Genomic DNA, 21,393 nt, shown 5'->3' with positions numbered 1-21,393 from the left:
CATTCAGCGGAAAGATCTGAGGATTGAAACAGAGTTGTAGAGAAGGGTGGCAGGGTCCTGTCTTCTCCCGAGGGGTTGGGGTATGGGCCAGGCGGCTGCTCCTGGGATCCGGGGGCCAGAACCCTGCCTCCAGCAGGCAGGCTCCCTGGCAGGTGGCTTACCTTGAGGGCAGTTGAGCTAGCTGCTCCAGTTCCTGCTCCATATGCTCCTGCAGCTCACTGGGCCTCAGCAGGACCTGGCAGATGGGGCAAATTGGGGCCTGGCTGTCGAACAATGCTGCTGCTTTCTTCTTACCTGGTGAGGGGAGAAGAACAGACAGACACGTAAGCTGGGCTAGTCCAGGAGGCAGACCCAGCATCTCAGTCCTGAAACCTGAGCCTGCTGCTGCCTTCTAGGGCTTCTTGGCCTAGAGGAGAGGCCTAAGGGTTTCAGAACCCACAAGCACCCCTCCTCCTTGCAGCTCCAGAGGCTGTGCCCATGAATGGTACCTCCTCAGCCAGCCACCCCTCTCAGAAATCTATTAGGGCACATCCCCCATGGGATGTCTATTTTTTTTTTAATTAATTAATTAATTAGAGACAGAGTATTGGTCTATTGCCCAGGCTGAAGTGCAGTGGCATGATCTTGGCTCACTGCAACCTCTGCCTCCTGGGTTCAAGTGATTCTCCTGCCTCAGACTCCTGAGTAGTTGGGATTACAGGCGTGTGCCATCATGCTTGGCTAATTTTTGTATTTTTTGTAGAGATGGGGTTTCATCTTGTTGGTAAGCCTGGTCTCAAACTCCTGGCCTCAAGTGATCTGCCAGCCTTGGTCTTCCAAAGTGCTGGGATTATTGTGCCTGGCCTTATTATTATTATTATTTTTAATAGAGATGGGTGTCACTATTTTGGCCAGGCTGATCTCGAATCCTGGCCTCAAGTGATCCTCTCATCTTGGCCTCTCAAAGTGCTAGGATTACAGGCATGAGCCACTGCTCCTGGCTGGTTGGGATGTTTAAACGCCTCTCTTGCCACTCATGGGGACATGCAATGCTCTGTAGCCTCTGCTTACAGGCATGAGGTTGGGGAGCCCTATTAATCTAGAAATATCCCTGCATATCCATGGATGCTCTGACTGCACAAAGGACTTTAGTTTGAGCCCAGATCTTCCTTCCTTCTTCTTCTTCCCACCAGTTCCTGGAGGGGGTCAAAATCAGCTTTCAGAGAGATAAAGGCCATGCCAGTGATGAGCAAGATAGTTGCCTAAGTAGGGTTGCCAGATTCCACACAGGATGCCCAGTTGAATTTGAATTTCAGATAATGAATTTTTTTTAGTATAAGTATGTCCCAAGTGTTACATGGGACATACTTATTCTAAAAGTTATTTATCATTTTTCTAGAATTCAAATTTACCTGGATGTCCCATGTTTTTATATGTTAAATCTAGCAACCTTGTACTTGAGGAAGCCTCAAGTTCAGGCTGAGCAAAAAACCCACCTCCCTTTGACACCAGACTGAGGATGATTACGGCTCCCCTGGATGCCCAGATAAGAGTCATCTGAGGGCTCAAAGGAAGAAGGAATTCATTTTGGGTGTGTGTTTGGAGGCCTGGAAAAAAGAGAAGGCTTAACCAAAGAAGTGAAATTTAAGCTGTACCTTAGAAGTATATCAGGCCAATGAATGAGTTAGTGAATAAGTTGTGAGTTCCTTGTGGGACAGACCATTTCTTATCTATCTTTATATTTATAGACAATTTATATCAGGTCTGGCATAGCCTAGATGCTCCACGATGAAGCAAGAGAGAGGAAAAGAGAAAAGGGAAGAAGAAAGGTGGGAATGAAGAACAGACTGTCCTAGAAGCCAGATAACCTTTGCAGGGCTGGGACAGCAGCTCCAGCCATCCAGGAGGCTCCAGTCTGTGTGGCAAGGTCTCTGAGGAGGGGAGGAAGTCCTACTGATCAGGTGGCTGTGCCTCGGATGCTCAGGGGACAGCTGGAGGGAAGCTCTGAGTAACAGCAGCAGATATGGCCCAGGTGTGGGAGGTGGGAGATGAGGCGTCCAGTCTCAGCTCTGCTCCTACCTTCAGTTAGCCAGAGAATCTCACAGGTGAACAAGACCCTAGACATTCTCCAGGCCATTATCTTTACTTTACAGCTAGGGCAATTGAGGCTCAGAATGGGACACAGACCTTTGTACTCAGCTTTTGATCTCATTACTTTATTCACTCAGCAAACATGTAACAATTATTCTGTCGGGTACTATTCTAGGAGAAACTGGAGCTCAGAGATAAATATAATGCATCCTTGGCCTTGAGGAGAACACAAATTAATAGGAAAGGCAAAAAGAGAGCCCATGACTACAGTCAGTGCTGGCGAGAACTATGAGGAGGACATGAAGGATTCGTGGGAGGGTGGGAAGGGGCCAGCAAGGTTGGCAGGATCTGTGGGTGAGGTGACGCTCAGCAGGAGGCACAAGGAGTGAGTTAGGGAGTTGACAGGTTGTTGGAACAGATAATTGAGGCAGGGGCTGGGGTCTGAAGGGGGCAATGGTAAGAGAGGAGAATGGAGAAAGAGGTGGATCCCAGACATGGGGTCTGAGCTGAGCTAGAAATATCAGGGGTTCAGCCCCCGTTAGCCTGGTATACCAAGTCTGGCTCTTAGGGGTTCCTGGAGCCCAGATGTCTGACTCCAGGCCTGGGGACCAGGTGTCAGCATTCCCACATACCTGTACTCAGTTCATCTGCTTTGCTGCCACAGGGACATTCTACTTTTCTGAGCTTGGCCCCAGTTTTCCTATCAGGACAACAGGCCCTCTTTCTGCCTCCAAGCTTCAGGAATAGCATTGGCAGGGATCAGCAGAGGGACTCTGCAGCCTCTGCCCTCCATCCCACCCCCATTTTCTCAGGGGTTAGAGTGGCAGGTGTCAGCATGGCCATGGGCCCCCTGTGTCCCCTCCCCCGCTGTGTTCTCTATAATTTTATATTGAGACCTGTGGTCATGACGTGGGTTTTACTGCACTAACGACATGGCCTGCCCAGGTTTAATGACAAAATCCATACTCTGGCCCTGGGCCTGCTCCTCGTTTGCATAATTCCCAGAATACAGCTCCCTGAAGCTTTTGACCTGGGCCATTACAGTGGCCATAAAACGGGCCATAAAACCGCTGGGGATGGCCAAGAGGAGGGGGCTGTGGTCTTGCTGGGGTGGAAATGAAGCCCTCAACCCCATATTCTTCCTACGCTTGGGAGGAAGCATCCTTTGGCTCTTCCTTTCCGCAGCTCCCAGAATCTGGGAGTCTATTTCAGGATGGCGAGGCCCCTGGAATCCTTAGTCCAGCTGCCCATCGGATGCAGGAATCCCTTCTCCAATACTACTGGCAGCACCACAGGTGGGCAGACCAAGCCCACCAGAGGCAGGCTGTCAGCAGGTGTCCTCTCGAGTGTTCCTCTCTCCAGCTCATGACACCCCCAACCCCCAAAAGTCAGCCAAAGCCTTTTGCCACAGGTAGGTCTAGGTCACATAGGCCTCGGCTGAATCCTGTCCCACCTCGGGAGGCCTTGCTCCCTCAGGAGGTCAGGAGGCTGAGCAGCATAGTGGGGAGATGCGGGAAGCACAAGGGGATGGGGATGGGGACACGGACTGGGATGGGCTGTCAGTGCTAAAGATGATGAATGGGGGAGGTGAGGCGGGAGGCCCAGTGTTATCGGCAGAGGATGGCGGGTGCGGGCGCTCGCTGTTCCTGCTAATCCCCGGGCGCTGCCTCAGCCCTTGCACTGATAACGAGGAAATGGGACTGACAACAATTTTTAGCTGAGAGATTCTTCACCAAAATGCCAGGCGGCCGGAGGTCTGACAGCGCCTGATTGAGTGTGTGAGTGCGTGGGGGGAACGCCCGCAGCCCCCTCCCTCCCATGCAAAGATGGATCGCTCATTCCGCCTCCCGTCCACATTCATTACTGCACCTCCCTCCCCACCGCCCCAGCCACGGAGTGCCTGCCACCTTCACTTCTCTGCTTGCCGCAGGTATCCCCGCAAGCAGGAGGAGGGCGGGGAGGGGAGGGGCGCTGACCCCATCCTCAGCCTTACACAGGGCAACTCCAGCTCCAAGAGCGGAGAGGCGATTCTGTAGAGGCAGGGGCTGGGAGTCAGGGGAATCAGGTCCCAGCCTGGAGGCTCCCTAAGTTGTATGACCTCCAGAGAGTCCCTTTTCCTTGCTGAGCTGCTAGAACACCTTTCCTGCTGGACAACAGTGAGGCTTCAACAGGGAGTGACTGATGGTAAGCTGCAAAGGACAGGCCTGTTGAGGAGGAGAGGAGAGGTCATGCCAAGGCAGCCCTCTTTCTAGCTTGGACCAGGCTCCAGCCGGCCTAGCCCTCTCACCTCAAAACAAAGCCTCAGATACCTGGGGTCCTAGATCAGCCCTCTGCTGCCCCCCTCTGTTGGGAATGGTTGACCGTTGGGAACAGGCAACTCAAGGGCCGGCACAGCCTACTCCTTCCCGGCCATCTTCCACAGCGAAGCCTGGTGAAGAATTGGACATATAGCGGCCAGGGGTCTCGTTCAAAGGGAAAGCCCTCCCCTCCTTGACCACTCACCCACATCTGGCCTTGCAGTTCCCCACCGTGTGACTGCCTCTCTGGCTTGGCCTGTTTGGTTTTGCCCAGTTCTGCTGCATGAGAGTTCCATTCTCACCTCTCTGCTTGTCCAAGCAACAAATCCCATCTCTATTATCTTTTCTCTACAGACCACAAAAAGCATGGCGTGACTGCCTGGTGTCTGATAGGGATGAGGAGGGTTGAAATGAGGGTGAGGGTGACTGTAATGACAGATGGCCATGGAGGCTGGGGCTTTTAAGAGTATGTGTGTGGGTATATGTGTGTGTTTATCTGTACACATGTGTGTCCTAACCCTACCTCTTCAATGGAAGGGCTTCCATTTCCTAGTGACCAAGAAACAGGAACTTCAAGCAGAATTCAACAGAGCTGCCTCTTGCTAGCTGTGTGACCTTGGGCAAATCACTTAATGTTATTAAGCTTCATTTCTCCTTATATGAAATGGGGAGAATGATATCTAACTCCCAGGACTTCTGTGAAGATCCAGTGAAATCAGGGCTGTGTACAAGGGAGGAGTCATTAGTGCCTCCAGTAACACTGGCAAAGTCTGTTGTTTGTGCCAATATCCGCCCCATCCTGACACCTGCCCTGCCTTGCCTGTATCTGGCCTTCTTCCCTTCTATGATCCAGATCTTTTACCATTCAGTAGGTGCCCTGGTCCTAGTTCCTCTGGCCCCCATGGAGTTCCTTCTTCCTATCCATCATTACCCATTTATCTGTTTATTGGTTTATGTGGTGGTGTATCCATCTGTCCATCCAACTATCATCTATCCATTATCTGTCCATTTTTAATAATAACAACTGTCTATCAAGTATCATTATATATTTGGCTGTAGGTCAGTACTACACATACTTTACCTCATTAATCCTTACAGTAGTTCCATGAGGTAGGTGTTACTGTTTCTGTCACACTGATGAGGAAAATGGGGCTCAGAACAATGTGGTGACAGCTACAAAGTTCAGAGCAGGGATTTAAATCCAGGTCTGAGTCCAGACCTGAACAATACCCCACTACCTACCTACCTACCTACCTACCTACCTACCTACCTACCCACCTACCCACCCACTCACCTAGCTAATGATTCAATACAACTCCACAGATGTTTACTGGATGACCACTAGGGGTCGCTATAGCACAGATGCCAGACAATAATGAAGACAGGCATCTCTGCCCTCAGGGAGCTTAGGACCTAACTATGGATGGAAACATGAAACAATTGTCCCCAGATTGGTTTTAGGAAAAGAAAAGTACGTGGGGCCGGTGTGGTGGCTCAAACCTGTAATCCCAGCACTTCGGGAGGCCGAGGTGCGAGGATTGCTTAAGGCCAGGAGTTTGAGACCAGCCTGGGCAACACAGTTAGACCCTGTCTCTACAAAAAAATTAAAAAATTAGCCAGCTGTGGTGGCACATGCCTGTAGTCCCAGCTACTTGGGAGGCTGGGGCAGGAGGATCGCTTGAGCCCAGGAGTTTGAGGTTGCAGTGAGCTATGATCTCCCCATTGCACTCCAGCCTGGGCTACAGAGTGAGACCCTGTCTTTAAAAAAAAAAAAAGTACACGGAACTAGGGGAATATATAATCGGGTCTGGAAGGTGAAGGAAGTGACATTCAACGAAGGCTGAAGGATGTGTGGGAACCAGTCAAACAGTGATTGTGGGAAGTGGAGCTCTAGATAGAAAACAGCACATTTGGCCGGGCGCAGTGGCTCACACCTGTAACCCCAGCATTTTGGGAGGTCAAGGTGAGCGGATCACGAGGTCAGGAGATTGAAATCATCCTGGCTAACGCGGTGAAACCCCGTCTCTACTAAAAAAAAAAAAAAAAAAAAATATCCAGGCGTGGTGGCGGGCACCTGTAGTCCCAGCTACTTAGGAGGCTGAGGCAAGGAGAATGGCGTGAACCCGGGAGGCGGAGCTTGCAGTGAGCCAAGATTGCGCCACTGCACTCCAGCCTGGGCGACAGAGCAAGACTCCGTCTCAAAAAAAAAAAAAAAGAAAAGAAAACAGCACATTTGAAGATACACAGGAGAAAGAGCCTAAGTGAGGAATCAGAAAAAGTCCAATGTGGCTGAAGCAGACAGAGTGAGTGAGGGGCAGAGTGCTGAGGTATGATGATAGAGAGGGCACATCCTGGAGGACTTTTAAACTACATTAGTGATTTTGGTTATTATTATTATTTTTTAACATACAACAAGAAGCCATCAGAGTTTTAAACAGGGGAGTGATATATCAGACTTGCATTTTAAAAAGATTATTCTAACTGCAAAGTAGCCAGTGGTCTAAGGGGCAAGAGCAAGTGCAGGAAGGCTATTTAGGAGGTTATCTCACTAACTCGGGAGAGACGGTGGCAGCTTGCTCTAGCATGACGATGCTGGAGATGAATAGAAGCAGATGGATTGGACATGGAAGTTAAGGGACAGAAAAGAGTTAAGGATGACTCTAAGGTTTCTGGCTTGAGCAACTTCTAGGTGGTAGACCGTTGACCAACTTATGGAATGGGAGCAGCAGGCTTGGTAAGGAAGAAAATGAGTTGAGTTTTGGATGTACTGAGTTTGAGGAACTATTAGACATCCATGTGAAAATGCTGAGTAGGCACTGTATGTGAGCCAGAGCTAGAGTTCTAAACCTGGGAGACACTGACATAGAGAACCAAAGCTCACCACTGTGTCCTCTGTGCCTGGAACAATGTCTGGCATATGGTAAATACTCAATAAATATTTATTGAATAAATAAGTGAATGAAGTTCAGAGTAGGCAAGATCACCTAGGGAGAGAAAATACACTAGGAAGAGTATCTGGAATAGAACCTTGGTTTACAGTTAGAGGAAATATAAGGCATCAAGGACTAAGAAGGAAGAGCCAAGAGGCAGAATGAAAACAAAGAAAGTGTGATGTCATTGAAGCCAAGAAAGGAAGAGTTTCAAGGACTCTACTGTCCTTAGTAAGGTCAAATGCTGTTGAGAGGTCAAGAACACAAGGCATGAAAAGTGTCCCATCCACTCATCTTATCCATAGCACAACCATCTACCCTCCAGTTCATCCACCTGTCATCCATCCAAACCACCTAATTACTCATCCACTCTCCCCTCACTCAGTCCCTTCCTCCTTCTCTATGATCGGCGCTTCTGCTGAGTATGGGACAGCAAGAGTTAACATGCTGACAGATGGCATTTTTTACCTTCAGTCAATATGAACGAGGCCCCAAGACTATGATTCCAAACATCTGGATTTCATCAATATGTGATCTGTCATCGTATATTGGCATTCCCCAGTCTACGGGCCAGAGCAATGCGGCTGGTTTTATTAATACGTCAAATACATTATCCGTGTAATACACTTGTCTGGCTGGGGCCTCCCGCTGGGGCGGGGCGGCGGATTTGAATGTATGATGAATCAGTTTGCATTACATGTTCGTAAGTCATCATTTGTCAGGATTAATAGGCATCCCTGGTTGAGGAGGTGGGGGTAGGGCGGGCAGGGGAAAGATATGTATTTAGCCGTGGCCCATGCTTTCCTCTGGTGCCCAGGGATGTCCTAGGAACAGCTGTGCACCCTCTTGCCCAGACCCCAGGGTAGTTACCGGTGCTTGTGGGGCAGAGGTGACATTTTCAGCAGTTCCAGAGTCACTTGGAACCCAATAGGCCTATTTGTTTCTGCTTTGGGCTTGCTAAACAACTAAAAAGGATAGGACAGGGGTTAGTTGCACAAGCTGGCTAACTCTTCCTCATCCTTTAGGATTCAACCTAGGGTCCCTTCCTCCACATGGCCTTCCCGGACTCCCCCAGACCGTACTGGGTGCCTCCTCTGTGTTCCCGAAGCCTCTTGTGCTACTTCTATCACAGCACTTGTCACAGTTTTATTACTGCCTGTTATGATTCTGTCACCTTCTTTAGATTGTAAATTTACTGAGGGCAAAAATTAACTTGTTCCCTGCTATAGCCCCAGCATCTAGCAGAGGGCATAGCCCAAAGTGAGAGAATAGTCATAGTAATAATAGGAATCAATAAATATTGTTCGAATTAATGAATAAGTGATCACTGACCGTGCTAAATCCCCAAAGAGGCAGATGCCAACTAGGAGATGCCATGCAGCTTCTCTCTGATTCCTTGTCCCACCCTGACTCTGGTCTAGTCTGGTCATCTACCCTTCTATATATGCTTTTCTTTTTCTTTTTCTTTTTCTTTTTTTTTTTTTTTTTGAGACGGAGTCTCAGTCTGTCGCAGGCTGGAGTGCATGATCTCAGCTCACTGCAACCTCTGCCTCCTGGGTTCAAGTGATTCTCCTGCCTCAGCCTCCTGAGAAGCTGGGACTACAGGTGCCCACCACCACGCTCAGGTAATTTTTGTATTCCTAGTAGAGATGAGGTTTCACCATGTTGGCCAGGATGGTTTCCATCTCCTGACCTCATGATCCACCGCCTCAGCCTCCCAAAGTGCTGGGATTACAGGCATGAGCCACCGCGCCCGGCCCCTATATAGGCTTTTCTTTATCTGCTCCTCTTCCTTCTATAAGGCATGTATAGACCCTCTGACACAGCATGAGGTTCCTTATATGTGACACACATACCTAGATATAATATACAGGTGTGAAACATTCATACCTACATACCCTTGCCATCTTTCCTTCTCCCTCCATTCTGCCTGCAGAAGCTCAGACTGGCACTGCCCATTCCACATGGCCTCCTGCCAGCTCCAGGTACAAGAGCCTGATTCCTATTGTAATGCATGCTATTCACTGTCTCTAGCAATAGAGGGTGCCTGGATTGAGCCAGACATGGCTCCTGGGTGGCCAGTGGCAAACATCTGCAAGACAGCCAGGTGAGGTCAGTCTGTGGACAGGTTTAGGCTCAGACTTGGGCTCGAACTGGAGCCAAAGGCTCCAGGCCAAGGCACAAGCAAGCTCACTGAGTCTTGGTCATAGAAGCTAAACCCTCGGCCCCACCAGCCTTTGTTGCAGCCAAAGGCACCAGCCAACCTGTTCAGAGACTGGCGGGGCTTCAGGGGCCACAGCTGTTTCACACCCATGACCTTGGCTATTTCAAACATAACTACAGCCTCTCTCCTCTTATGGAGCTACAATTCAGTTTCCCTCCTTCTTTAGCTAATAACTTCCAGACAGCTCCCTGGGCTGGGCTGGGCCAGTGGTGGGTGGGGCAGGCAGGGCCTTGCAGAGTTTGGGATTAGGCTTCAGAGACGACAGTCAAGGGCCTGATTCTGGAAAATATCCGCATGTGGACCTGCACATGCATCCTCTCGAGTGTCTGGACACATGCTTGTGCTGGCACTGGCACACACAGGTGCTCACATGGTGTGGGTATTTTTTTGCATTTAGACAAACACCTGAGCTCCTATGCATATGTTCAGGTGTGGACCCACTATACCTGCCTATTCTCCCTAGCCTGCCCACACACTCCACTCTCTCCCATGCCTTCCTTGCCATGCAGCCAAAATGCTAAGACTGTACTGTTTAAAGGAAAGTAACTTCAAGTGTGCTTTACCCCCTGCTGGTTCTGACGATGAGCTTATAAAAATGAAGTGGGAACCTCCGCAGCTGTGGGCAATAAATCCTGAGCTGCCAAGGAGGGCAGTGTTACCTGCTTTCCAGGCTGATGGGTGGACCGTGGGGCACCGATTACAAGTGCCTGCAGGGTTGGATGGGCAATGGGCCAGCTGCCTGGCCTCAGGCACTGCCTGCTAGTACATCCCAGGCCAGCTGCCTCCCTCACACCTGACGGGTTAAGAGACCCAGAACCCTAGGGAGGGAACAAGGACTATGAGAGCAGCAGAGGGAGGTAGAGGAAGAGAAGGGCTGGATGGGGAGAGTGAACAGCCAGCCACGTGCTGCTAAGGCTGAGGGGAGCCCTCGCATCTGGAGATCAATTAGCATCAATTACTGACTTCATTTAATTGTCGTCCAAGATGAATTTGTCATTTTTAGCTGGGAATTAATGGGAGACCTTCACCTCTCCCTGGCAGCAGCGCCGGAGCCAACAACGGTCACCTCAGCCTCCCAGGAGCTCTGAATCCTGCTTGGGTCTGGGGCCAGACTTGGGCAGGCAAATAGTGGGGCTTCTGCTCCCTGGGCGAGCTCTGGCCTGGCCCACTGTAGCCCGGGGCCAAGGTGGGGGCCGTGGGTCCTGGGTAGCAGTTCTTTGCAGCCTCTGGCTTCAGCCAGAAATTAATTTGCTGGGCTGAGCATGTTTACCTTTTCCCAGCAAAAGCGAGACAGTAAACAGCGGACCGGCGGCTGAAATTGAATTGATAACTGCATCAACGTGCCAGATAACGCCTAAAATAATACACCGATAAGGAAATTCGATTTGATTTGCTGCTGCGCATCAGATTGGCCCCATCTGTAGCTGCCTGTAATCATTTTCAATTGCGTTGGGAAACCTTATTTGTCCTTAAATATTTCTGTCATTTTTCATTGCTGGCGACAGATCCTTGGGCAGGTGGCAGGGTGCGCTGCCTCTGTGGGCGCAGGGCGGCGGCCCGAGGAGGAGGGGTGGTGCGGACTCGGAGAGAAGGAGGCAGGGAGCAGGCAGCCGGGCGGTGACAGCTGTTCCTCCAATCAATCACGCTGTCGACAGGGAGGGACGACTGGCTGGCAGAAATTGAGTTTGCCTCACAGGGGACGATTGAGCAAATTAATAGCCCATTAGCCAAGCAGTGACCTGAGAAATGAAGGTGCAGGGGTTCCTGCTCACTCAGGCCGGATGGGGTGGGGCAGGGCAGGGGAAGGGTCTGGGGAGGGGAGAAATAAGGAGGAGTGTGGGAAGAAGAAGAAGAATGGATGGATGGATGGGATGAGCGGTATGTGTGTGTGGGGTGGATGAGATGAGCAGTATGTGTGTGTGGGGTGGAGTTGGGAGTCAGTGAAGGAGGAGAGACATCAAGTTGGGGAAGGCAGGCTAGAGATGCAGGCAGTTCTGGGAGGGTTGCGGTGGACAGAGGGTAGTGGTGGAGATGGCTCTGACTGATGTCTCTCCACTACCTTCCCAGCATGACCTCTGGGACACAGGACCATATCAATAAACTCCTCTCCATCTGCAGTCTCTAGATACTCCCTTTACTTCCTCTACTCATTTTTCCCAGAACCTGGAGATGCTGCCACTCACTTGCGGTACTCTCCAGTGCAGGCTTTTTATTCTCTCAACTCCATGCTCCTCAGGCCAGAAGGTGGGCTCAGTGTCTTCCAGCTCATTGCCTCTCCACCTTCTGGACTCTTTGAGGTCAGTTACCTACCATTTTCTACACTCACCCAGGACTTTCACACTTGCCTCTCTCCCCCAAGCCCATCACTGTCCTGACCCCCTCAGCTCCTATTATTTTTTCCTGTACTTGACTTCCTCCTGGAGATCCTTGTCATCAACCTAAATAGGACCTGTGATGGAACTCCCTCTCCCCCAAGCCCTCTCAAAGCCTTGTACCCATTAAACTTGCTCTTCCCTCTTCCCTTCTCCCAACTCCCAAGCCACCACATACTCATGGATGCTAGCCCGGGCCCATTGTGCACCTTCAACACCATCTTGCCAACACACTCAACTTCTTACTTCCTTTGCCTTCTCCACAACCCAACTATTCTCCTTTTTGTCTCAGACACGCAGGCGGCTAAGCACAGCTGGGGAAAATAACAAAACCACGCAGATATGTGCCAATAAAAATTCACAGTTTCCAATCTCAGCACCACTAAGCAATCCTTTTACATGCTCTTGGTCAGCTCTGTCTCCTCTTTCCCACAGAGACAATTCAATAATATTTTACTATCTTGAGTCGCCTCTCCATCTCCTGTCCCCCTCTCTCTGCTAGGTGGCCTTACTTCCTCCTTCACTCTGAAATTTAGTCCTTAGGCATGAATTTCCTCAGCTTATGGATCTACTCTCACCTCCTTGCTCCCTCCAGTTTCAGTGGAAGAGGCATCCTCCTACTTTAGCCTAATCACTTCTCCTGGGCTTCAATCCCAATCCTGCCTGTGTTCCCTGGGAAAGCTGCCAAGTTCTCCCTCTCTACTGCATCTTCTCCTTCCCTTCCTCATGCTTCTCTCCATCAGCATATCAACTCCCGCGTCTCTCCCATATTACAGCAACATCAACCTCAACAACCCAGCTCTCTCTTCCATATGGCACCCTTTTACTAATGGCCTTTTCTTCTCCTCTTCTCACCTAAGATGCTCCAAAGACTCTTGCTTGCTCTCCATACTTTTACCTCCTAACCACTTCTTAACTCATCACAGCCTGAGTTGCATCCCCACCATTCTATGGAAACTCCTCTCAATGAGGTCCTTGGTGATCATCCACAATAGATACTCCAGTCATATTTATATATTAGTCCAATAAATATTTGTTGAGTGCCTTCCATGTGCTAGGCAATATACCGGGGTCTAGGGATACAATGAGATCCATGTCCTTATGGAGCTCACAGTCTAGTGAGAGAACAGGTGCAATAAAATACTTGTACAATTGTAAAACTGCAATTGTGCCAAAAAGAGGTCAACATTGCTGCGGGAGCCTGTAATATGGAGATTTGCCTTGTTCAGAGAAACCTAGACAGGCTTCCTTGAGGAAGAGTACACAAGCTGAGGTGTGATAGATAAGTACTTGTTGAAGAGATGAGGAAGAAGGGAAGTGGTAACACTAATCAAATGCTTACTCTGTGCCAAGCACTATACTTTTTATTTATTTTTTTTTTGAGACAGAGGCTTGTTCTTGTCACCCAGGCTGGAGTGCAATGGCGTGATCTCGGCTCACTGCAACCTCTGCCTCCCGGGTCCAAGTGATTCTCCTGCCTCAGCCTCCCGAGGAACTGGGACTACAGGTGTGTGCCACCACACCTGGCTAATTTTTGTATTTTTAGTAGAGATGGGGTTTCGCCATGTTGGCCAGGCTGGTCTTGAACTCCTGACCTCAGGTGATCCATCCACCTCGGCCTCCCAAAGTGCTGGGATTACAGGCGTGAACCACTGCGCCCGGCCTAATCCCTATTTTATAAGTAAGGGAACAGAGGCATAGAGAAGTTCTTAGCTTGCCCATGGTTACGAGGTAAGTGGCCGTGTGGGACTTATGTAGTACCACGGCCCCATGCATGCTCTTAACCACGCTATTCTGCTGCCTCTGATGTTAGCTATTGCCCTTGTCATCATTCACTTCTCCCTCTCTCCGCATTCTATGTGTGATCTCTGAAACTCTGAGGTTTCATTCCCTCAGCCTGTACCTCCAATCTGAGCCATGTACAACACTGCGTAGAAGATGCTCTGCTTGGATGTCCCAAAGGATCTTTAAGCTCAACACGTCTGAGATGGGACTTACCTTCCTCTAGGCCTGTCCTCCTCCTGCTTTTGGTTTCGGTGAATGGTGCCACTATCCAGAGACCTCCCAAAATTGACAATCTTAACTTTTACTCTTTACTCCAGTCTCTACATCCAGTAAGTCAACATCTTACCTGTTTTTTACCTCCTAAGTACTGGTCAGAACCATCTTCTTTTCTTCATTGCCCTAGTTCAAGCATCTTCATATTCAGTCCCTACTCTTAGGTCTCCTCATGTATTTCTCTCCCCTCTAATCTATTCCATCCCTACAGTTACAAGGATCTTCCTAAAACACAAATCAGATCATATCATTCTGCTGCTTAAGATCCTTCCCTGGCTCCCAAAGCCACAGCATACATTCTGAACTCTTTATCATACAAGCCCCTCTCCAGCCTCCTATCCCATCTTGCAATGGTGTGTGCTCTGGCTGGACAAAATGTAGCTCTTCATCTGGCATTCTCACTGCCAATAATGCTCATGCCCATGCCATCATCTCCCTGTGGGTAACTTTTAACTGTGATTTATTCCTTTTTTATTTTGAGACTGGGTCTCACTCTGTTGCCCATGCTGGAGTGCAGTAGCACAATTACAGCTCACTGCAGTCTCCACTGCTAGGCTCAGTGATCCTCTCACCTCAGCCTCCTGGGTAGCTGGGACTACAGGCACATACCACTACACCCAGCTAACTTTTTGTAGAGATATGGTTGGGTCATGTTGCCCAGGCTGGTCTTGAACTCTTGAACTCAAGCAATCCGTCCACCTCGGCCTCCCAAAGTGCTGGGATTACAGGCGTGAGCCACCGTGCCCAGCCGTATTTATTCTTGAAGAGCACACTCAGACAATGCTTCCTCTTTGAAGCCTTCCTTGATAGTTAATTACTCTCTTTTTCGTGCTATGTTCCGCATATGTCTATACGTCTATTATTGCATACATCATATAATATTGCAATTATTTGTTTATTCATCTGTCTTGTCTGGGAGATTCTGAGCTCTTTGTTTTATTTATTTATTTTTTACTGCTCCCTGTGGAGCAGGGCTACCCCATAGGCAGTGTGCCCAGAGTAGCCGATACTGAGCTTTTTGAGGGCAGAGAGATTCTCTGATTCATCCTGGGACACTCAGGACCCTAGGCATAGGGTCTGGCATAGGGTGGGTATTAGTAACTGTTGAATGATTCAGGGACTAAGTGAATGGGAGTGAAGGGCCTGCAGGAGAATGCCTGGAAAAAAAGAGAGGTGGGGTGGGGGAAGTGTGAGGGTGAGAGAGATGGGAACAGGGGAAGGAAGGCAATTGGGGCAATGCGGAAAACTTCTTTTGCTTAAATGAAGCCTTGCTTCATGGTCAGTAAGAGTCAGAGGCCCCAAGAGTGTCAAAGTGTAGAAGCTCTCAAAAGACAGAAGCTCCAGAACCGCTCTCCTTACCAAAATATTAAGTGTTCATAGACCTGGTGGGAAATGGGTGGGCAGTGACCATGTGAACATAACCAGACAGCATAACCATGCCTAGAAACACTGACAGACATGCACATGAGGACAGACGGCCAGTCACGTGCTCCTACAGGGTCCCCAGCGGCTCCCCTATCCCAGAGCCCTCTGCAGGCCTCTCGGTGGGCCCATGCCCCACCCGGAACCCCTGGGCTGCACGCTTTCTCTCTCTCGCTCAGCAATTTCCCTACCCAAGAAAGCTCTAAGGGTTTCAATTACCGGCGTGTGGGATTTAGTGCCCTGGGCTTCTCTGACTGGAGGAGATTTATTTGAAGGTTTAGTGTCGTGGAGAATTCACGTCTTCACTCCCAGGAGCCCAGCTTCCGTCCTGAGCCCCTAAATCAGGAACCAAGATGGGCTATTGTCACTTACCGCATTAGCCTCGTTAGCGGACCAGGAGGGGTGATTAATAGCAATGCACACACAGCCATCCTGCTCGCTTGCAGCTCCTGCTGCTGCTCATGACCTGGGGAGGGGTGGGGACGAGCTGAACCTGCTCCAGAATAACTGAGGACTCTTTGCTTAGCCCCCTCCCTGTTTCCCCCTCCCCATCACCAGGCAGGAAAGTCCACATGACCATTCAAGATCTGGAGACAGTTCAAAGATTAGCAAGTCTAGCCAGAGAGAGCACATCTGGAGGCCTGACTCTTGGAGGGGGTGGGCAGGGGGCGTGAGGGGGCTGGTTTCAGGATACATCCCAAAGTGTACACCTGTGTTCGAGAGAGAACAAGAGAGAGAGAGAGAGAGGTGGGTGGGGTGGGGTGTGAGGAGACAGTGGGGGGTTGTACGTGAAGGAGGTAGACAGGTGTATGTTTATTTCATTTCCCAAATACTCTTTGAGACTGGAGATAGCGCACTGAGGAAGACAGACAAGGGCGCTGGGAAGAGGAGGTGTGTACACGAGAGAAAGAGGTCCATGTAAGTCTGAGAAAGACCAAGAAGTGTGCAAGGAGAAATAAAAAAGTGTGGCTGAGAGAGGGGTGAATATGTGCGTGTGAGAGGCTTCTATGAGACAGAGAGGTGCGTGTGTGTGCCGGAGCCATCTGGGAGATGTTCATGTGAAATGGTGTGTGTGCAAGAGTGGGTGTGGGAGGGGGGATGAGAGAAAGGGGTGAGTGACAGACGTGTTGTGTATGAAAAGAATGTGAGAGGTGTGGATGAGAGGGAGGGGCACAGCGTGAGAGAGGTTCGTGTGTCTGTGTCTGTGTGTATGTGTGTGTGTATGTGTGTGTGTGTGAGAGAGAGAGAAGGGCGTGTATGTATGTTGAGACAGAGAAGGATGTGCATTTTCTGTCTTGTTTTCCTTTGTCTCTTCAAATTGTCCCCTCCTTACCCCTTTCCCCCCCAAAGTTTTTGAAGCCATGCTAACCTGGGTTTGAATTTCAGTTCTGGCCACTTCATTCATTTATTTATCTGTTCATTCACAAAATTATTACTGAGCATCTGCTAGCTTTTACCTTCCTGTGCCTCCTTTTTCTTACCTATAAAAAGAAGATAATAATTATACTTGCCTAACAGGGTGATTAGGATACCTTGGTGGTATAACTTACATAAAATGTCTCGAAAGAGCACAGAATTTGGAGCTAGATGCACTCTACAGCATAGCATCTGGCATGCGGGTCAGGAAATGGTAGCTACAGAGCTGCGGCTCCTCTGCCAATCCCTTTCTCTCTTCTTTTTCCATCTCCCTTACCCTCCTTCCTCCCTCTCTCCCACTCTCTTGTTCTCTCTCAATCACAGCTGAGCCACAGTATTAGTTATTAGAACCAATTGACTGTTTAGACTCTGATGTTTTAACTAATCACCACTAATGGCAGACACTGGTGGGCAATCACATTCATTTAGTTCTTGGGCAAACTCCTCATAGTTGAGAGCAGACTAGAGGGAGGGGATCCAGCAATAACTGGCATTTGGGAATGATGGGAGAGGAGGCTCTCTGCTGCCCAGAAAGAGTCCCTTCTCTCCTCCCCAGGCCAGTCAGGCCACTTGGGATGGGTCCACTGAGCCTTGCCTTGGAAGTGGGTCGGCTTCCTTCCCAATCTTTTTTTTTTTTTTTTTTTTTTTTGAGACTGAGGGAAGTGGTAACACTAATCAAATGCTTACTCTGTGCAAAGCACTGTACTGTTGTTTGTTTTTTTGAGACAGAGTCTTGCTTTTGTCCCCCAGGTTGGAGTGCAAATGGCACGATGGCTCACTACAACCTCTGCCTCCCAAGTTCAAGCGATTCTCCTGCCTCAGCCTCCCGAGTAGCTGGGATTACAGGTGCCTGTCACCACACCCAGCTAATTATTGTATTTTCAGTAGAGACAGGGTTTCACCATATTGGCCAGGCTGGTCTCCTGACCTCAGGTGATCCACCCGCCTCAGCCTCCCAAAGTGCTGGCATTACAGGGATGAGCCACTGCACCCAGCCCCTTCTCTTTTTACTTCTCTGCCCATTGGCCTCAGTCTCCCCTTTTGACTTAGAATTCTTTCATGGGAGTCTCTAGCAACCACTACAGTGGAAATATCCTACCTGCTCCCCTTCCTTGAGTTGCTTTTTAGTTGTTGTCCTTCCTAAAAGTCCATTTCCAGGAAGAGTCATGTAGACATAGGTTCAAAAATCTTTGCTCCTTGGCCGGGTGTGGTGGCTCACGTCTGTAATCCCAGCACTTTGGAAGGCTGAGGCGGGCGGATCACGAGGTCAGGAGATCGAGACCATCCTGGCTAACATGGCGAAACCCCGTCTCTACTAAAAACACAGAAAAATTAGGCGGGCGTGGTGGCGGGCGTCTGTAGTCCCAGCTACTCGGGCGGCTGAGGTGGGAGAATGGCGTGAACCCGGGAGGTGGAGCTTGCAATGAGCTGAGACTGCGCCACTGCACTCCAGCCCAGGCAACAGAGCAAGACCCTGTCTCAAAAAAAAAAAAAAAAAAAAAAAAAAATCTTTGCTCCTCACAGGGCATCTGCTCGATGCTGGTTGGAATGGGAAGCTGTACCCTGTCCATTCTGGCTGAGGGTTTCAGTGAAGAGAGCAGACAAACACGTGCTCAGTATTGCTGAGTCTGGAGAGAACGCTAGGGCTGGGGATGTGACCTGCGCGTCATGCCCCTGAGAAAACACCTGCTTACTGATCCTGCCTTCTTCACACTGAGGCCCCAGAGCCCCAGTCTGCACACAGCCCTGCTCTGCACTGAGCCCTGGCCCATCCTGTACCTGCTCCGCTAGACTGTCCCAGGGAGCCAGATTCCCAGAACTCAGGAATGCCAGCTTCAGGGTGCAGGACAGCCTGGGCCAGATGGACCACAGGGCTTGGGCGCCCTGGAGGAGGTGGCCTAGGTGCCCGTGGCCAGTAGGTGTCGCTGTGGCTCCAGCACTTGGAGGGGGTGTTAGGCAGGGGCCCCGGAGCTGGCTGAGGTGCTGGGTGCCCCTTGGCCTCCCACTCCTACCTCAGGCCTTCCTTCAGGCAGAGCCTTCACCAAGCTTCTCACACTTTAAGTGTGCATGGAACACTTGGAGGTTAATCTAAAACACAGATTCTGATTCAGCAGCTCTAGAGTGGATCCAAGATTTTGCATTTCTACCAAGCTCCTAGGTGAAACCAGTGCTGTGGGTCTGTGGATGCTCTTTGAGTAGCAAGGTCCTAACTAAACAGCTCCATAGTGGGGAGGCACTGGCTCTGCTGTCTCCCAAAGCCCATCTTCACCCTCACTCCTATGTCTTTAAAGCCCTGAATCAGAGGCCAAGGGTAGAGCCCCTCTTTTTTTCTGGAGATGGGCTTAGCTAGACCAGCATGAGTTGGGCAGTTTCTAGAGAAGCTCTGAACCTAAACCTAACCCCAGTACTTTGAGCCAACCCAGCCCTGCCTCCTAGCCCAAGCCCTAAACTTCAATCCAGTCCAGTCCAAATTCCCCAATTAACCCCAGTTCCCAACGGGCTATTGATTGCTTCAGTCCTGCCCAAGACCGAACGCCCTCTTAGCCTCTCGATAACCTTCCTAGTCCTCTACCATACTTTCTTCTGGATACCAGCCTGAGCCAGGGCAGTGGGGTATTAGGGTGTGGGGAAACATGCCTGGATCAGGCTCTTAGAGGACTCAGTAAGGGAGCTCAGGGATTGCCCCAGACAAAGGAAAAGAGCAATTTGGCAGTCTAGTTGAGAATAGGCATTCCCCAGACTCTCCCTGCAAGGCCATTTCTGTCGGGGAAAGGAGTTCTGTCCCTGCCTTACCCCATGTGGCTCTGCTCTGCCCGATGGGCTCCATTTCCTGGGATGTGGGGAAGGCTGGAAGGAAGCGTGTCCATTAACCCAGCCCCAAGTGCAGGTGAAGGGGGTAGGATGGAGGGAGCGAAGGGAGGAGGAAGGAATGAAGCAACAAGGAGGGATGGGGGCAGGCAAAGCGCCCTCCAGGGCTTTTCTGTTCAAATCAAAGTTTCTCTTGGGGGCCTTTCACCTTCTTTTTTCTGTCTGCTGACTGGCCCTTCTGGGTAGTGCAGAAGTGGATTCCTGCAGGGGTGGTAGGTTATTCAAACTGGACTTTAAGAGTTTATCCCCCCCACCTTTTTTTTTGAGATGGGGTCTCACTCTGTTGCCCAGGCTGGAGTGCAGTGGCGTCATCTCAGCTCACTGCAACCTCTGCCTCCCAGGCTCAAGTGATTCTCCGGCCTCAGCCTCCCAAGTAGCTGGGATTACAGGTGTCCACCACCACGCCTGGCTAATTTTTGTATTTTTAGTAGAGACAGGGTTTCGCCATGTTGGCCAGGCTGGTCTCGAACTCCTGACCTCAAATGATCCACCCGTGCCTCGAAAGTGCTGGAATTATAAGTGTAAGCCACCATGCCCGGCCAAGAGTTTATCCCTTTTAAGTGTCACATTTTGTGATTTTTAAGTAAGAGTGCAATTATTTTATTTTATATCATTTAAAAAATTTTTTGAGACAGGGTCTCACTCTGTCACCCAGGCTGGAGTGCAGTAGCGATCCTAGCTCACTGAACTCTCGAACTCTCGAGCTCAAATGATCATCTTACCTCAGCCTCCTGAGGAGCTGGGAGACGGGTTTGTGCCACCATGCTCAGGTAGTTTTTAGTTTTTGTAGAGATAGGCTCTCACAATGTTGCCCAGGCTGGTCTTCAACTCTTGGGCTCCAGTGATCCTCCTGCCTTGGCCTCCCAAAATGCTGGGATTACAGGCATGAGGCAACACCCCTGGCCTGTTATTATTATTGATATCTTGTGATATTTAGCACTTTAGATATGAAAAATTTCTTTAGATAGGGAAAGGGAAAACTTGCCTGAGGTCATGTTGGTAGAAAGCTGAAAAATGAAACTTTGGGCTCCTAATATTCCAATGCTGTGTTCTGACTCCTACACTGAAAACATCTGGTCAAAGTAATCCTTCTCAGGACTGTGATAGGACAGTGGGTCTCATCTTTTCCTGCCCTCTGCGGGTCTAGGGCATGGGATTGCACAGGGAAAAGGGCTTTGCCAAACAAACTGGTGGGTCCCTGTGGGCTGGCTCAGGCTTGGGTCTGTGTTGGGAGAGAAGGTAGGGTACAGTCTGCTCCTGGATCTGTTCTGTGGCTGCCTACTGGGCTTCTGTGACCAAAAGAGAGAGGCAGAGACACCATGGCAGCTCTGGGCCCATCCCCCCATCAAAAACACCTTCCTCTCTCCTCAAGCTTGTATCCTCATTTCTCTCTACACGGCATCCCCCTCTACTCCCACTCCCTGCGTCCTATCCTGGTGGCTCCATCATAGGCAGAATGCCAGGGCCAGGGCTGGGCTGACATAGGGAACAGGAGTTAGGCAAGGAGCCTGGGAGGGCAGAACACGAGCTTTGGCATCAGGGAGACCTGGTCTTGAAAGCACCTGGAAGCATGGCTAGCCATCTGTCTTTGGGCAAATGCTGTAACCCATCTGACTCTTCTTTTCCCCACCTAGAGACTGAGGATGACAATACTCACCTCCCCCTTGCTTTAACAAATGAATGAGAGGAGGGTGTACTACCTGAAGCACAGGGACTTGCAGAGTGGCTCTCAGCAT

At 50.0% G+C, this 21,393-nt stretch overlaps 1 protein-coding gene across 3 annotated transcripts in view; it reads right to left on the bottom strand.

Moving 5' to 3' along the window:
- The window catches only part of RNF220 (ring finger protein 220), a 254,676-nt gene that overhangs the window by 37,860 nt on the left and 195,423 nt on the right, over positions 1 to 21,393 (bottom strand). For all 3 annotated transcript variants that reach the window (XM_010371923.2, XM_010371925.2, XM_030942162.1), the window contains one exon: positions 162 to 294. In XM_010371923.2, coding sequence (XP_010370225.1) covers positions 162 to 294 — 133 coding nt within the window. The remainder of the gene's footprint in view (positions 1 to 161; positions 295 to 21,393) is intronic.

Source organism: Rhinopithecus roxellana, chromosome 12 (assembly GCF_007565055.1).
Source record: "Rhinopithecus roxellana isolate Shanxi Qingling chromosome 12, ASM756505v1, whole genome shotgun sequence".
In the NCBI taxonomy this organism is placed as follows: Eukaryota; Metazoa; Chordata; class Mammalia; order Primates; family Cercopithecidae; genus Rhinopithecus; species Rhinopithecus roxellana.
Note: the sequence above shows the minus strand (reverse complement) of the source record. Positions and strands in the feature narration are given on the sequence as shown.